Source organism: Conger conger, chromosome 17, assembly GCF_963514075.1.
Source record: "Conger conger chromosome 17, fConCon1.1, whole genome shotgun sequence".
Taxonomy (NCBI): domain Eukaryota; kingdom Metazoa; phylum Chordata; class Actinopteri; order Anguilliformes; family Congridae; genus Conger; species Conger conger.
This window is the reverse complement of record NC_083776.1, coordinates 9,580,320-9,596,967: the sequence shown is the minus strand read 5'-3', so window position 1 is coordinate 9,596,967 and position 16,648 is coordinate 9,580,320. Positions and strand designations below refer to the sequence as shown.

The 16,648-nt window shown below is 43.8% G+C and overlaps 2 protein-coding genes across 3 annotated transcripts; both read left to right on the top strand.

Annotated features, from left to right (window-relative positions):
- Positions 1-1,144: 1,144 nt before the first annotated feature.
- On the top strand, positions 1,145-2,134 carry LOC133116885 (uncharacterized). Its single transcript, XM_061226890.1, has one exon. The coding sequence runs from the start codon at positions 1,145-1,147 to the stop codon at positions 2,132-2,134; it is 990 nt and encodes a 329-aa protein (XP_061082874.1).
- A 2,892-nt stretch (positions 2,135-5,026) lies between these two features.
- acadl (acyl-CoA dehydrogenase long chain) lies at positions 5,027-14,399 on the top strand. Of its 2 annotated transcripts, none has more exons than XM_061226643.1 (11): positions 5,027-5,158; positions 6,592-6,771; positions 7,212-7,349; positions 7,620-7,784; positions 9,570-9,636; positions 9,751-9,915; positions 10,290-10,391; positions 11,692-11,805; positions 12,102-12,229; positions 13,151-13,237; positions 13,736-14,399. In XM_061226643.1, exons 2-11 carry the CDS (start codon positions 6,671-6,673, stop codon positions 13,827-13,829), a joined length of 1,161 nt encoding a protein of 386 aa, XP_061082627.1. In that variant the 5' UTR covers positions 5,027-5,158; positions 6,592-6,670; the 3' UTR covers positions 13,830-14,399. The 2 variants fall into 2 exon arrangements, with proteins under 2 accessions (XP_061082627.1, XP_061082626.1); XM_061226642.1 differs by having other exon boundaries at positions 5,028-5,186.
- Positions 14,400-16,648: the final 2,249 nt, after the last annotated feature.

The following is a 16,648-nucleotide window of genomic DNA, read 5'->3' as shown; positions in this document are numbered from 1 at the left end:
CCCTTAGTTTCTCAGGTACTGGCTTGCTAATATAGGTCCCCCCTTTGCCACACTCTGTTTCTGCACTCTGATCTGAAGCCTAGTCCACTCCCGCTGGACTGTAGCCGGTCAGTGTAGGTAGATGGGTGGGTATTTTGCAATAATTTTGTGTTTATTTAAACTGTTGGAATCAATTTGACCCCAAACTTAATAGTGGTCATGAACTCTGAACATAATAGGAGGGTTAAACGTGTGTTTCTTTCTTCAATAGGTGGCCGAGACTGGGAAACGATAGAGCCACAAGAGAGAACAAGTCTGAGAGAGCATAACAAGCCTGGCTGAAACCTAACAAGTCTTTTTCGTTTTCATATGGAAACTTGCATTGTGCAGTGTGTCAGATGCAGATTCTTACATAACAACAGGAATCTTCCCTTTCCTCTGTGCATGCTCAAACCAACTCTTATCCTGTCTGGACTACTGCAAATTCCTCCTAACTGGCCCCCCTGCCTCTGAGACCTCCACAGCTATGAGACCTCCACAGCTCAACCAGAACTTCTGCTTTTCTCATCCGCAACCTCCCTGAGGCTCAGCCATGTCACTCCCCCTTTGTCTCCTCCACCAGCGGCCTGTATCAGCTCAGCCAATCGGGCAGCTAAAAGGAGAGCTTTTACATCATCGGCCTCATCAGACGCTGCCCACCAAACAAACCTCTCTGTTCTGCCACATCTGGATGCATGATACAACTAGAAAATATTGATTTGTGAGCTTATATACATATTAAATATAAATGGCTTTCTTGGTGATATTACACTTATTCTTGAGACTTGCAGTGATGTCCTCCCTTCTTTAGTTACTCTGGATAAGCTCAGTCATTGTGTGTGTGTGTGTGTGTGTATGTGTGTGTGTGTGTGTGTGTGTGGTGCAGACTAGGAAGCTTCATATTGCAGCAGGCCTTTGTTTTACATATTTATGTAAACATACACAGCAGATGCAAAAGCTGAGAGGCACTCAGATGCCCGTACTGTTTTCATTGTGTCTTGGACATTTGAAAGCACGATGTGTTCAATCGTAGCACTCAGCCTTTCAGATAAAGCTGTAAAGAGAGGACTGAGTGCAGCAGAGTTAAGTTGGAACCACTTGGTCCATCAAAGCAAAAGTCTGCAGGATGAATGTTATCATGAGCAGAGCAATCTTTGTCTTTCTAAATATACCTGTGATTTCCATCAGCCTGCTGGTTACCTTATTTTTTCTCTCCTGTTTGCTCATTACAAAAAGTGGGCAAGAGGAAGGCGTAAAGCAACCGCTCTTGGTGCTTCTGTGGTCAACGGTGATATGGAACGGTTGTGTGCAGGTGACCATAATTCTGTTTGCTGGTTTGGAATTCTCAGAAGTCTATGACACATGGGAATATTGGGTTGCACGGTCTTTCGTACTGCACTCCACCATTCTCTCCGCATTGTCAACCAGCACCTGGCAGAGCGTCTTCTACTACGTCTGCATCGTCCCCGACCGCCGCCCGTTCTTGGTGTGGATGAAGAAGAACATCAAAGAAATAGTTTACTGGGCCCTGATCACTGACAGGATCCTGGTTTTACTTGACGTTGTGCTAAAACTGATCTTGCAGACTTCGGCAATGCAAAAGGGACAACTGAATGACATAGAATTCGGCACCTTCACTTTGGCTTCTCTCAACGACACCGGGGACATGGGTGATCAGAGTAATGCGCAAGTGCTGCTGTATGCAAGCTTTTTCCTTTTTCACTGCCAAGTGTTCATTATGCTGGTTCACACCCTCGGGGTGATATTCTCCAGCGGTGCCACGGTGCTGTACCTGTGGAGACACATGAAGAGGATGCAGGCCACCTCCAGCATCTCTTTCTCCAGCCCCCAGCTGCAGAGCCAGTGGAGGGTCACGGTGGCCAGCCTGGTCCAGGGCGGACTCTTCATCTTCTGCACGGTGTGGATTATTGTGACTGATTTGTTGAGATGGCTCAGCGTTGACTTTGACAAAAACTACCACATTTTAACCACAGTGATTTCACTCTTCTCCTCCGGTACCACCTTAATCCTGGGCTGGGGACAGTCCCTTTTCCGACAGCAGGCTTCCAGTCTGTGGGAGAGCGCTGTGAAGATGTATGGATTCAATAGAGCATGAATGCAGCTTGTGTTTGGGTTCACAGATTTACGTTTCTAATGTGAATTCCGGGAAATACTTGCCCAGTCTCTTGGTCTGCATATTCCTTGACATTATTTTCTTACAAGCTGATTCTTTTTCTTTAAGCATAATAAAGGCAATTACCTGCAGGTTTATCCATCCATCCATCCATCCATTATCTGAACCCGCTTATCCTGAACAGGGTCACAGGGGGCTGGAGCCTATCCCAGCATACATTGGGCGAAAGGCAGGAATACACCCTGGACAGGTCGCCAGTCCATCACAGGGCACACACACCATTCACTCACACACTCATACACTCATACACTCATACACTCATACACTCATACCTATGGGCAATTTAGACTCTCCAATCAGCCTAACCTGCATGTCTTTGGACTGTGGGAGGAAACCGGAGTACCCGGAGGAAACCCACGCAGACACGGGGAGAACATGCAAACTCCGCACAGAGAGGCCCCGGCCGACGGGGATTCGAACCCAGGACCTCCTTGCTGTGAGGCGGCAGTGCTACCCACTGCACCATCCGTGCCGCCCCTGCAGGTTTAATTACCTTTAAATATATTTTAATGTTGTTCTTCTTTTCCCAGTTTCACATGCACTGGTAAAATACATATCCATTGCTTTTTGAATAGAAGTATATATTTGTATAGGTAGTTAGTAATGTAAAAAAATAATTACTGGAAAAGCATCGTATTGTATTTTGTATTTTGTATTTTTTAATCTAACATACAGAAAGAAACATAACATTTAAAAATTACACAGGTTTGTTAATTCAATTTGAGTTAATTTTGTTTCCTTTTCGCACCTTAATTTTGTGATAATGGAAATAAAAATGGATGCATGTATTAATTTCAAATTTACTGTACTTACCAGTTATTAACTTTTTATCCAAAATATCTATAATGGGAGATTATGATATTGTGATTAATATGCCATTTTATATAGGCTGCAATATTTCCAAGAGAATGGGTAAACTTTCATGTGTGACCATAAATGTATGGTCTAGTGTATTTCTTTATAAGGGATTAGACAATGTAAAATTTAAAATGTAGAATGTTGCTGGAATTAAAATGTATGAGATATACAGTACTGTGCAAAAGTCTTAGGCACCTGTATAACATTCTGTACAGATAAGATTCTTTCAAAAATAATTCAATGAAAGGTCCAAAATAAACATACTATACATTTTACATTACATTTGAATAATTTGGCAGAATAGTTAAAAACTGAATCAATATTTTTTGTGACCACCCTTTAGCGTTAAAACTGCATCACTTCTCTGAGATATAGAACAGTTTACAGGACTGTAGACTATAAAGGAATAGCACAATTTTCTTAAATGCTATTTAGGTCTGTGGTTGAATGGAGCAAAGGGGCACAGATAATTGAAATTGTCCAAGTACAAGAAACAAACCAATTTATCAATAAGTTAAGATCAATAAGATCCTGAACCATAAATAAGCACTCAAAGCAAACTTGGAATATCCTATGTCCATACCGTATATACATTGAGAATTGTGGAAAATAACCAACATTAATATTCCTATACATAGATTCGTGTGACAGGTATGTGGAACTTATAAAAAATGCATTAATTCATTCATTATCCTAACCCGCTTATCCTGAACAGGGTCGCAGGGGGCTGGAGCCTATCCCAGCATACATTGGGCGAAAGGCAGGAATACACCCTGGACAGGTCGCCAGTCCACACACACCTTTCACTCACACACTCATACCTATGGGAAATTTAGACTCTCCAATTAGCCTAACCTGCATGTCTTTGGACTGTGGGAGGAAACCGGAGTACCCGGAGGAAACCCACGCAAACACGGGGAGAACATGCAAACTCCGCACAGAGAGGCCCCGATCGACGGGAATTCAAACTCAGGACCTCCTTGCTGTGAGGCGGCAGTGCTACCACTGCACCATCCGTGCCGCCCTTATAAAATATAAGTTTATAAAATAAAATATGCCTGCATAGAAATAGTTAATTTATACTTTACCTTGAAGAGTGTGTATTTATAACCCGACTAGCAACAAATGATTGTTCTACTTTGCCTCTTAATTAATTTATTCTGTGTGTAATAACTGTGGTATAAATGTTTTAGTTGAAAAAAGCCAAGATTTTCACTCTGACAGAAGTATTAAGGCTTCCACAAGAGGGTGGTCAAAGCGTACTGATACTCAGTCCTGACCTGTACAAAATAAGATTGTGAAGTCATTGTCACTGCTTTTCCCATCTTTTCCAGCAAAAACCTCATGGAGTAGCTTTGTTCCTTCTGATGTCTTCACGTTAATCTCCTGCCCAACAGCAAAGTCCTCCGCTCTGGGAGACAGCCAAACTTCCCTTTACGTGAAAAATGATGTTTTTAGAGACATGTTTATTAATTTCCAAACATAGTGGTGGTATGCTTATCAAATGTTCCGTCTGTGCATACTAGTTCTGAATAAATATATTCCAGCAAAATATCTCACGGGTCTCGATATGTGACAGTTATGCCTGTCTTCATTTAAGAACTTCATTAAAGTGCACAGGGAGATGCAGAATCAAGTGTCGTCCAATGAGACCATCTCTCCCCACACGTTTTATGACACCGTTCTCAGAATGTCCTCATCAGAGCACATTCTAGGCGTAGACGACCCCAAATAGTTTACAGCAGGATTTTTATGACAAGAAATTATTGTTTAAAAAAAGCCGACGTTAAGAAGACTAGCTACTGTCAGAGGTTCAGTGAGTACGAGTTAACTAGGTTAGTTTTCTGTCATGAGCTACACCCTGTACTAACAGCCTAGACAAGCATGACTATCTTGTTTTTTCTTACACCATCTTTTAGTCGCCTGGCTCTGGAGGGGAGGAGGGTCTAAGCAACCGTCGTTTTCATTTTGTCGAGTGTGTTTTTCAGCAATTGTCGTAGGTGTGTGTCTGAACGGACAAAATGCTCAGCACCAAAGCTGTAAGGACCTGCTTTGGCGTGATAAATAGTCGTATCCGCCGGCGTCTAGGTAGAGTATCTTTTATTATAAATACGAGGTAGGTCTAATCTGGAGTAACTATATCTTGCTAGGCTAGCTATCTATATTTCTAAATTAGATTGTTTGATTAACCAACCTTGTGCAGCTACATTAGTACTGGCTAGCTTTAATCTAACCTGCTTTCCTTTTAGCTATACTTTTAACGCTTGAGTAACTAAATTCATTACTGGCTGATCATAACACTTCGCCTGTGGAAGGCTATGAACTTTCACACACTTAGGAAATTGAGATGACGTTAGCTCTGACTGCAGTACAGATTTGGGACTATTGTGTTAACTATAGATAGCGATATTACTTTGCATGTTGCAGAGTCAAACAACCGTCAGAGCTCTCGTTTTTAACCCATCGTTCCTCAATATTATCTGTAGTGCTAGATTTAACGTTTCATGTTTGTAAAGTTATAATCTCTGTGCCCCCCCAAGCATGTCAAAACCGCGATCGCCCTGTAAACGGACTGTCGTATCTGGGTTATCCTTTTAAGAATCGGAAAAACCCAATCCACTGTGTGCCTGATTACATTTGGCCTTATAGACTCCAACGCAACATAATTTCGGCATAGTTAACTTGCTAACTTTTTCGACACAGCTCTAGTTAAGTCGATTTTGAGCTTGCGTTAATGACCGCCGCTGAGTGTCCACCCGGAAGTATCTCTGCCTCTGTTTACAAACATTCTGATTGTGTATGAACACTTGCGTTCCTTAAACTAAAAAAAGAAAAAGAAATTGTGCAATTTCTTAGATCCTTTAATATGTCCAAAAGGAGGCCTGACGGTGCCCAGTTCGCAACTACTTTGTGATTTGTGCTAACTGCACTGAGGTTTCCCACTGACGGTGTATTAACCCCAAAAATGGGGCTTATATTTATATTTATATATTATTATAATTATATATTATATTATTTCTAAACGGTTCATCCGATATGGATGAAAATACCCTCAAATTAAAGCTGACAGTATGCCCTTCAACCGCATTGTCATCCTTTGTCATTGTATCCTTTCAAACTCAAAGTGTTTGCTTGAGTACAGAACTAAAATAAATAAATGTGTCACTGTTTGTGCAGAGGTGTGAGAGTAAATTAGAGATGAAGGTAGTGGACAAGAAGTGAAGACCACTTCTTGGTTGATGTTTACCACGATCTGTCGGTTTTCACTTACAGTTTCCACCCTTTCATTATTCCTGGGTCAAATTGACCCCAACATTGTATCAGGGATGTAAATGTGTAGGGGCGGTCAATTAATTAATGTTCTTCACAGAAAGAATGTCATGGAGTTTCAGGAAAAAAAAAAAATCCAGTATCACTTTTCTTTTAGTGAAAATGTAAAACAGTACATGAGGGTTATTAGCTGTATGTGACCTAGCGGTGTTGGCTGACGGTAGGCGTATGGGGTCTCTTCCCGCTCGAAGGCTCCAGCACGGTCTGCCTGACCATGGGGCGGGGCCTCCTCGGCCCTTCCGTCCAGAGACCGCCTCCTCCAGGACCCTGATGGACATCGGCACACGCAGGATCTTCTCCGAGGAGCACGACCTCTTCAGGCAAAGTGTACGTCGCTTCTTTCAGGAGGAGGTGGTGCCACACCACAGCGAGTAGGTTACTCCACCCGAACCTCGATAAACCTGTGCAAATATGACACCACACCTACATACTCAAACGCCCTCATTATCTCTCTCTCTCTCTCTCTCTCTCTCTCTTTCTCTCTCTCTCTCAGTAATTGTAATGCTTATCTCAGGTGCTGAAACATAAAAGCAAGGCTAATTCACCCCACCCAAACAACTGTTCCCTCTCTATTTGTATTCCCATATCTTCATTTTTTTTTATTTTACTACACCATTGGATAGGAAGAATGTGGAGCACTCCGTCAGCAGTCTCCTGTCTGGCTCTGTCCCCAAAGCTATCTCTGTCTTTCCCTTAATTTTCACTCAATTTTTGTACCCCTGTAGCGCCTGAAGTACACAAGTAATCTGTAAATTTCTGGTGGCCGAACCCTTCCCTGGCCGAAAGCTGATGGTCACCTCTCTTGCTGCAGGTGGGAGAAGGCAGGCGAAGTGAGCAGGGAATTGTGGGAGAAGGCGGGAGAACAGGGGCTGCTGGCCATTTTCATCCCGGAGGAGCAGGGCGGGATTGGGGGTGACCTGTTGTCCGCGGCAGTGGTATGGGAGGAACAGTGAGTTGGAATCCGAATTTGAATGCTTCTGCTGATATTCCTGGGCTGTGGGGCGATGGCCACTTCATCAGTCGCAGATGATGTTTAAAATGGCATCTGCTGCTCTCCTTCTGTGTTTGTGAATCTCTGCTCTTGTGTCTGTGAATCTCTCCTCCTGTGTCTGAATCCCTCCTCTTGTGTCTGTGAATCTGTGCTCCTGTGTCTGAATCTCTGCTCTTGTGTCTGTGAATCTCTCCTCTTGTGTCTGTGAATCTCTGCTCCTGTGTGCAGGATGTATTGCAACTGCAGCGGCCCTGGCTTCGCCCTGCACTCTGACATCATCATGCCGTACATCAGCCACTACGGCACCAAGGCCCAGGTGGAGCGCTACATCCCCCAGATGGCTGCTGGGAAATGTATCGCGGCCATCGCCATGACTGAACCCGGAGCCGGCAGGTAAGGTCACCCTGAAGTACCCCTCTCACCCTCAAACCCAAGACCGGTTGTGTTCTAACCAGGTTTATCCCGTTTCTTCGGCATAGGGTTGACGTATGGGACATGCACACCCACTGTGGACAAGACAAAAGGCCTATTATGCATGGATTGCCCACAATCATCTCGCACTTTGGAAACGCATCTCTTGCACTGTCTCAGAAGGATGCTTAGTGTGACAATGGCTTACTGTCACCAAAGCTGTCTTTCTGTTATCACTTTGGTGTTAGGGTCTTTACATGGCCAGTAACTGAGAAGCCAACCGGTTTTTAACCAAATCTACAGGCTACAGCCCAGGATTGATGACTGCCTTGGGGAGTTCATGCAGGAAATGGGAAATGGGTGTGTCACTTTAGCCACATTTTACATTTACCAGACACTTTTATCCAGAACAGTTTACACTTTTGCATAGTACCAATTTACACAGTTTATAAGATATAACATTCTCTGTTCAAAGGTTGCTCCCGGGTACAACAGCAGTTACCTATGTGGCAACTGCACCAGCAGTCTCTAGGTTAAAAGCCCAGTTCCCTAGTCATTGTACTAAACTTGATACATGCCTGTCCTCCATTTCTGAAAATCTTCAACCTTCTATCAGCTGAGGACGACATTAGGTTTACCCCTTCCTATTCTCTTCACCTACCAAACCACTGTCCGTTGGCCATGGTCGAAGCAATTGATCATTTGATCATGATTTGATGGTCTGATACTATGCAGGCTTTTTTGATCCTAATCCACTCGTGATGTTTTTGCAGCTGTGTTGTGGCGAGGGCGGTGTGAGATTGCTCTCACTTCGTGGCTGTCTGTGCTGAAGTTAGACAGAAGATTCCTCATTAGAGCTGAGGGCTCTTGACGTGCTGTTCCTCATATCCTGATTGCCTGTCTGTGGTCTTTCTTCCTGCTTCACTAGGCACTTGTGTGCCTTCATTGGGCAGCTATTGAGACTCAAGGGGAAATTGGAGTGAATAAAACAAACCGCTATTACAGGGCGTGGGCTAATGCATTGGATCTGGATATATTGCTTGAGTTTTTGGTAGACATTAAAGGTTTGAGATGTTTCTTATGTGTTACAGAAGGCCACTCTCCACATGTTTGGTGTTATTCTTGTAATTGTATGAATTTGTGTTCTTGTAATGAGGCCTGCAAGCCTCTTCCTGCAAGCTACAGGTCTGACCTTTGAGCTGAATAATGTATAGGTAATGAAGTATTGGGGTTGGTTATACAGAGATGTAGAGGAGGGGTCAGAAAACTGAAATCTGGAGGAACATGTAAAGTTCATCTCTAAGAAACCGGAATACCCATCCCCACTCCCCAAAATTCAAATGTACACGGAGTGCACTATGGCATATGGCATTGGTAATTTCAGACTTGGTTTATTAAACAATAATGATTGTATGTATTTTGATTTTAAATTGTATGTATCTCATTGTTTTGTATGTAGTAGACATTCACTGGCTGTACACTCTTCATTGCCCGCCCTCCAAATATAGTAGTAGTAGAACTTTAAACTTTGAACCTGCCACTGTTGTGTATCTGCAGTCTTACCAGTCTGTTGTCCAACTCTTTCACAACCCCCCCCCCCCCCCCAAAAAAAGAAAAAATCCAAACAGCCAACCAAGATTACAACAACTACCGATTATCAACTATCCAATCACAAAACCGTACAACGGGCATGATCAGACAAATAAACCAAAGTTCAACACAAGTTGCTGTTTGAGTTTAGCAGGTCTCCTCCTCTTTTCCTTGCAGTGATCTCCAAGGTGTGCGGACATACGCCAAGAGGGATGGCAGTGACTGGATCCTCAATGGAAACAAGGTTGGTCTGGGGAAAAGTGTAGAGCCAACATGGACGACAGGCAGCTTCTTGAAGCTTTAGCAGCCAACCCCAGATTGCGCCTGTTTAACTCAGACCAGCATCCTCTACCCTCAGGTGTTCATTTCCAATGGTTGGATGAGCGACGCTGTTGTCGTGGTGGCGGTAACAAACCCGGAGGCAAAGATAGCGGCTCACGGCATCAGCCTCTTCGTGGTCGACGCTGGGACAAAGGGGTTCCACAAGGGCCGCAAGCTGGAGAAGATCGGCCTCAAGGCGCAGGTGGGAGAAACTGGATCCAGAGAACATTTATCCCCAGCAAGAGCCTTTGTGTCTCCTCGCTTCTCCCTGTCTTTGTCAAAAGAGTTCTGCTCACTGCTTAAAGGGTGCCAATCAGATTTTTCTACAGGAATATTCTAGACCAGTCTAGTACATCTTGAGTCTATGCAACCTTCTTTCAATCATGAGTAAACAGAATAAGTAAGCAATTAATAAGCTCACTACTTAACATTCATAAATGCCTGAATGCATAAATGCCTGTATTGACAAGAATGGTGATGACCATACCTCTTTCTCTAGTGTTTTTCATTGGCCACAAGAGATTTAACCAATCAGAGTTTAGCCAGACAGTGACATTCTCCTCCCCCTCTGCCCAGGACACGGCTGAGCTTTTCTTCGAGGATGTTCGTCTCCCGGCCGACGCCCTCCTAGGGGAGGTCAACAAGGGCTTCTACTACCTCATGAACGAGCTGCCCCAGGTAAACTCAAACCTGCCTGTGGTTTGTTTGGGGGCTTTACCAAAACAAAAAGACATGAAGCTGGCCACTAGCATTTATCAGTATTTTGTCTTGTGAATACCCCTTGTTGACCTTGCTGTAAGACCGGAATGTGCTAGCTACCCCCTTCCAGGAGAAGCAGAGACACTAAGGTCAAAGGCTGTCTGTCTGCTGCGAGAGAGACAGAGAAAGACTCCTAGTAAGCACTTAATTCAGAAAGTGGTCTAATTGTAATAAGGATTAAAAATGAAAGGGTTTTTGTAAACCACGTGATTGTCTTCATGTTAACACACAATGTCAATTAAGAAAATTACCCTTACAGTTCTTATTATTATTTTTTATTTTTTTCAAAATTATGTACTGTCCAGCTCATCTGATGTTTAATTTGTTGTGGTAAAATGTATTATTTATTCATTATTTTGGCAACTTTATCCCAATTTTTGCACTCCTAGCAATCTCAGCCCCATCCCTCATCACTTCAGGAGAGCACGGAATAGCACGGGACTGAGTTTATTTATTCCGTTTTTTTTCCATGTAATCTTTTTGAATGTGATACTAAATCTTCACTAACTTAACTGGATAAACGACAGAACATTCGATCAAATCCAACTACTCGCAATTCCCTTCTGCTCCTACGCAGCACCTACGCAACCCTTTCTCTAACAATTCTACCACTCTACTGCTCTGCTCCTCTGGTTGTGTCTACAGTGCTGTTACTGTACCACTGCTGCTCCAGGATTCTCCTCTGTGTGTGGTACTGTTACTGTACCACTGCTGCTCCAGGATTCTCCTCTGTGTGTGGTACTGTTACTGTACCACTGCTGCTCCAGGATTCTCCTCTGTGTGTGGTACTGTTACTGTACCACTGCTCCAGGATTCTCCTCTGTGTGTGGTACTGTTACTGTACCACTGCTCCAGGATTCTCCTCTGTGTGTGGTACTGTTACTGTACCACTGCTGCTCCAGGATTCTCCTCTGTGTGTGGTACTGTTACTGTACCACTGCTCCAGGATTCTCCTCTGTGTGTGGTACTGTTACTGTACCACTGCTGCTCCAGGATTCTCCTCTGTGTGTGGTACTGTTACTGTACAACTGCTCCAGGATTCTCCTCTGTGTGTGGTACTGTTACTGTACCACTGCTCCAGGATTCTCCTCTGTGTGTGGTACTGTTACTGTACCACTGCTCCAGGATTCTCCTCTGTGAGTGGTACTGTTACTGTACCACTGCTGCTCCAGGATTCTCCTCTGTGTGTGGTGCTCAGTCAGGCTGCTTTCTCTCGTAGGAACGTCTGGTGATCGCAGCCATGGCCATCGCCAGCAGTGAGTTCATGTTTGAGGAGACCAGGAACTACGTGACCCAGAGAAAGGCCTTTGGGAAGACCATCGCCCACCTGCAGGTGAGTGCTGCTGGCCCTGAGCCCTGCTGCCAGTGAACCCTTCTGTCCTCCATCAGAGCGACAGCAGTGTACTTTAATGGTTAGGGCACTGGGCTTGTAACCACAATGTTGCCAGGCTTGATTCCTAGGTATGACACTGCCGTCATACCCTTGAGTAAGGTACTTGCCTTAATTACTTCAGTACGTATCCAGCTAAGAAGCTGTGTAAGTTGCTCTGTGTGTTCTGTGGTCTTGTAGCTGTTTCTCTGTGTGGTCTGTGGTCTTGTAGCCATTTCTCTGTGTGTTCTGTGCTGCAGACGGTTCAGCACAAGCTGGCTGAGCTGAAGACGGAGATCTGCGTGGGCCGGGCCTTCGTGGACAACTGTCTGCAGCTGCACACAGAGAAGAAGCTGGACTCCTCCACCGCCTCCATGGCCAAGTACTGGTGAGCTGTGCATACGAGCGCATGCAAACTGCACACACACGCAGATGAGCCTGCATGAGCTGGGTCCATAGGCATGTGTGCTCACACACATACACACACACACACACACACACACACACACATACACACACACACTCACACTCATGCACACGCAGATGAGCCTGCACGAGCTGGGTCCATAGGCATGTATGCTCACACACATACACACACACACACACACACACACACACATACACACACACACTCACACTCATGCACACGCAGATGAGCCTGCACGAGCTGGGTCCATAGGCATGCGTGCTCACACACACACACACACACATACACACGTACACACACACACACACACACACTCACACTCATGCACGCGCAGATGAGCCTGCACGAGCTGGGTCCATAGGCATGCCTGCTCACACACACACACACACATACACACACACATACACACACACACATACACACGTACACACACACACACACACACACACACACTCACACTCATGCACGCGCAGATGAGCCTGCACGGGCTAGGTCCATAGGCATGCGTGCACACACACACACACACACACACACATGCTCACACTCACGCACAAGCAAACATACACATACACGCATACACTTACAGCCACACATGCATATACACACACACGCAAACACACCTGCACAAACAAACACCTACCTGCACATGCTTACCCTCAGACACTCATGTACAGATACAGACCATGCATACATGTACATTATACACATGGTGGAGAGAAGTGCATAAGAAGGCTTTGAGAACTCACCAGTGTCTCTTGCAGAGTAGACATGCCTTTTCCTGTGCAGGATCACTGACCTGCATATGATTTGAATAGGCGGTTGTAATTCATTGCGATGGGCTCTTGTAATTCCAGCGCCTGGGCTCATTTTGCCTCTCTGCAGGGCGTCTGATCTGCAGAACCGGGTCGCCACGCAGTGCCTGCAGCTCCACGGCGGCTGGGGCTATATGTGGGAGTACCCCATCGCCAGGTGAGTGACAGCCAGCATATTGGTGGTTGCCGAGAGCCAACAAGCAAAATGGTGGCATTTTCCTCATGGCTTCCCATTGCAGTTCTTCCTGTTAACGGCGTTGACGAAAGCATCTCTCAGAGTGGGGGCATGTCATCAAAGCCTGTCGACTGTGGTAATGTGCCTACATCAGGCGTGTCACAGGTCCCAGGGGTTAGCCGATCTGTTTACGGCCCTGTGCGTTTGCGGATCTCTTTGGCCCTGCAGCCATAGCCTAGCGGTGTTTCCTATTGCCTAGTGGGTAAGGTACGTGATTGGGACCCGGAAGGTTGGTGGTTCAAGCCCCGGTGTGGCCACAATAAGATTCATGCGGCTGTTGGGCCCTTAACCCTGCATTTCTCCAGGGAGGATTGTCCTCTGCTTAGTCTAATCAACTGTAGGTCACTCAGGATAGAAGCGTGAGCGAAATAACTGTAATGTATTGTCATTGTTTTGTCCCCGCTTTTGTACCCATCCCAGGGCCTTTGTTGACTCCCGGATCCAGCCCATTTATGGGGGCACCAATGAGATCATGAAGGAGCTGATTGCCCGCAGCATCGTCAGTCAGAAGTGAGGCCCAAGAGACTGAGGCCCCTCCCTTTGACTGGCATAAGGCTCGTTTCTGTGGCTCTGCTCCGGGCAAAGATCAGCTTTACGCAAGCAGATCTGACTGGATGTTGACATGGTTTTGATAACGCTGTGGGGCGGACACAAATCAAACCAGTGTTGCCTTCCTGGAAATAATCGAGCCTAGCTGGACAGATTAATTGCAGACTAAAGAAAAAAATGTAAAAAGGTAAAAGTTTCTTCAGGTTTTATGGTTTTATGTAGAATATGACTTTTTGTCAGCTTGTTTTTTTTAACATTGTGCAGTCTAAATTATATTTTAGCAATTATTTGATAATTCAACCATGTTTTTTGGTTTACTTTGTTATTGAGATGAGGTACTACAGTATTCTCTCTAGTTCAGTGTTTTTCAACCTTGGGGTTGGGACCCCACGTGGGGTCCCGCGGAATTCAAATGGGGTCGCCTGAAATGTGTAGTAATTGATTACATTTTTTTTTTTTTATCAAGCCTTGTAGCTTACCTAACTGTACATGTATTTCCTGATCAGGGAAAATAAAATGTCACTTTGTGCACTAATCTGGCTACTCTGTATTTGCAACACAGTATAACAAACATGATAAAGAACTAATTCTAGAAAAAAAAAGTCTCTGGGGTCGCCAGAAATTTGTGATGTCAAAATGGGGTCACGAGCCAAAAAAGGTTGCTCTAGTTCGTATTACAAAATAATGTGTGCCAATGTAAATGTTTTTGTTTTGATTGGATGATTATGAAAACAGTCCTAACCTTCATGAGTTAAATTATATGGAATAATTATTGAGAGTTTTAGAAGTGTAAGGAGATGTTACACTTCAAATTGGCAAAATGTCATACAGGATAACTATCTGCACCAACATGCTGAATGCAAAAATGTAACCGTGGTGCCAGGAAAGTTGGGTGCTGTCCACCAGGTGGCAGCACTGGCCCTGCATGCAGGCCTGGCCACAGATTCATTGCAGCCATGGTAGCTGTGGCCAGTTACCTTGTTATGAGGGCTACAAGAGGCCTGGGTATTTCCGTTGACAGAGTGGGGTTTGGGAGAAATACTGTGGGCACTGTACGGGGGGGGGGCTGCTAATTATGACGATTGTTGTTGTTATTTCCTCCCTCCAGCCCCCCCCCCCCCCCATTAGTTCTCGGTTTTTCCTTAATAAATGGCAAAAAGCCTACTTTTTCTTTGGGTTTCTGTTCCTGTTCCTGTTCACCATGCAGGGCCGAGGCCCTCCCCAGCCCAGCACTACAACAACAAAAATAGTTAAGAAATAAAATAACTTAGGCTTCAAAGCCCAGCATGGGAATTTCCACCAATGTCATACTGACTAATCAGCCACCCATTATTTATAATGACATGGTTGCATTGGCTATCCAATGGAGCATCTAAGTAAGAAGTACAGTTGAACAGAAAACCTATTTTTATCATACTATAGAGGTCTATTATTGTGAGATTAATCAGTAGGTCATTGTTGATGAGGCCTGCCCTGCCATGTAACTATTTCTGTCAGGCTGGATGACACAGATTATTTTTTGTAATGAAAATGCATAAATTGCTTGAGTTGAGAACGCAACAACAGTGTAAAGCAAGTTCAGACATTTTCCAGATTGGATCACCTCAACATAAGTTTTGAACACATTCACCTCGTATCTAACCGCATTATTTTTTATAAAATAAATAATAGTAAATGTTTTATTTCCTGAATACTACATACTTGAGATCTCATTTTGAGTATTTACTAGTTATTGGGTGGTAGCCTAATGAATAATATAAATATAATTATATTTTGAATAGTCACTCTCTTATACCCTATGACATCTGTGACTGTTTTTCTTTGCATTTTGAACCTACTTCCTTTTTAAAAAAACTGGAAGGCCTTAATTTTCACTGACCCAGTGAAACCTTTAGGTGGCAGCGTATGTTTAATCTTGAACTTTTTAAAATAGGTTTATATGATGCTAAATGGCTGATTGGGAGTCAAGGGGAGAACAGTCCGTCAGAATTCAGAATTAAATGTTGCCACAAATTTCATCTAATGAACATAATCGTTTTCATTTCTGTGAAATGTATAATATTTGATTACAGTTGTGACATTAACAATCAACCTTTCAAAGAAAGGTCGCGAAAAACGACTAAAGCAAGACTATTCAAAGTTATAATTACCTTTAAGAGGTTGACAGAACTATCTTGTTTATTAATAAAAGTCATAGTCGTGTAGTTTTGGGTAGGCTATGACTAATTTAGAAACGCATTACTCGCGGACTCTTTTTAACTTAACAAATAATTAACTGGATGGTGTCACGCTCTGTAGATTTAGCTTGTCAAAAATAAATCGCAGATCATTGAGAAGTAAAACATTAACAATCCATAACTGTAAGAAGTAAACAACAGAAACCCATTATGTCATGGGAAACACCGAAGGGTAAACTTAACTCACTAGCTGTGTCACAGGAAGCGCCCTCGAAGGGGAAAATGTGAACTTTGATTTAAATGAATTCACATTCGGGAAAACGACCAAGTCCATGTTACCTATAGTAGGCTATTTATACTTGCCAAACAGAGGAACTGATAAAGCAATCCTTCCCGACGCTAGATGTTTCGAAATTTCCCATATAGCTGATGTCAATAAGTTAAATTAAAACCCTGATATTAAAAGTAGAATTGACTAATTCATTTATATTTAGATAAAATGTTGTATATCTAGGACATAATATCTTATTTTAGAATATATCACCAACGTAGCTTCAGGTTTTTAGTTTTTATTTATTTATTTATCATAAAACCGATTTCATTGGTT

Bases quoted from the DNA above. Each gene is read 5' to 3' on its own strand.
- LOC133116885 (XM_061226890.1), top strand. From the start codon at position 1,145: ATGAATGTTATCATGAGCAGAGCAATCTTTGTCTTTCTAAATATACCT.
- acadl (XM_061226642.1), top strand. From the start codon at position 5,092: ATGCTCAGCACCAAAGCTGTAAGGACCTGCTTTGGCGTGATAAATAGT. The intron at 7,785-9,569 runs GTAAGGTCACCC...TTTTCCTTGCAG, and splicing joins ACTGAACCCGGAGCCGGCAG to TGATCTCCAAGGTGTGCGGA. The intron at 9,916-10,289 runs GTGGGAGAAACT...CCCTCTGCCCAG, and splicing joins AGATCGGCCTCAAGGCGCAG to GACACGGCTGAGCTTTTCTT.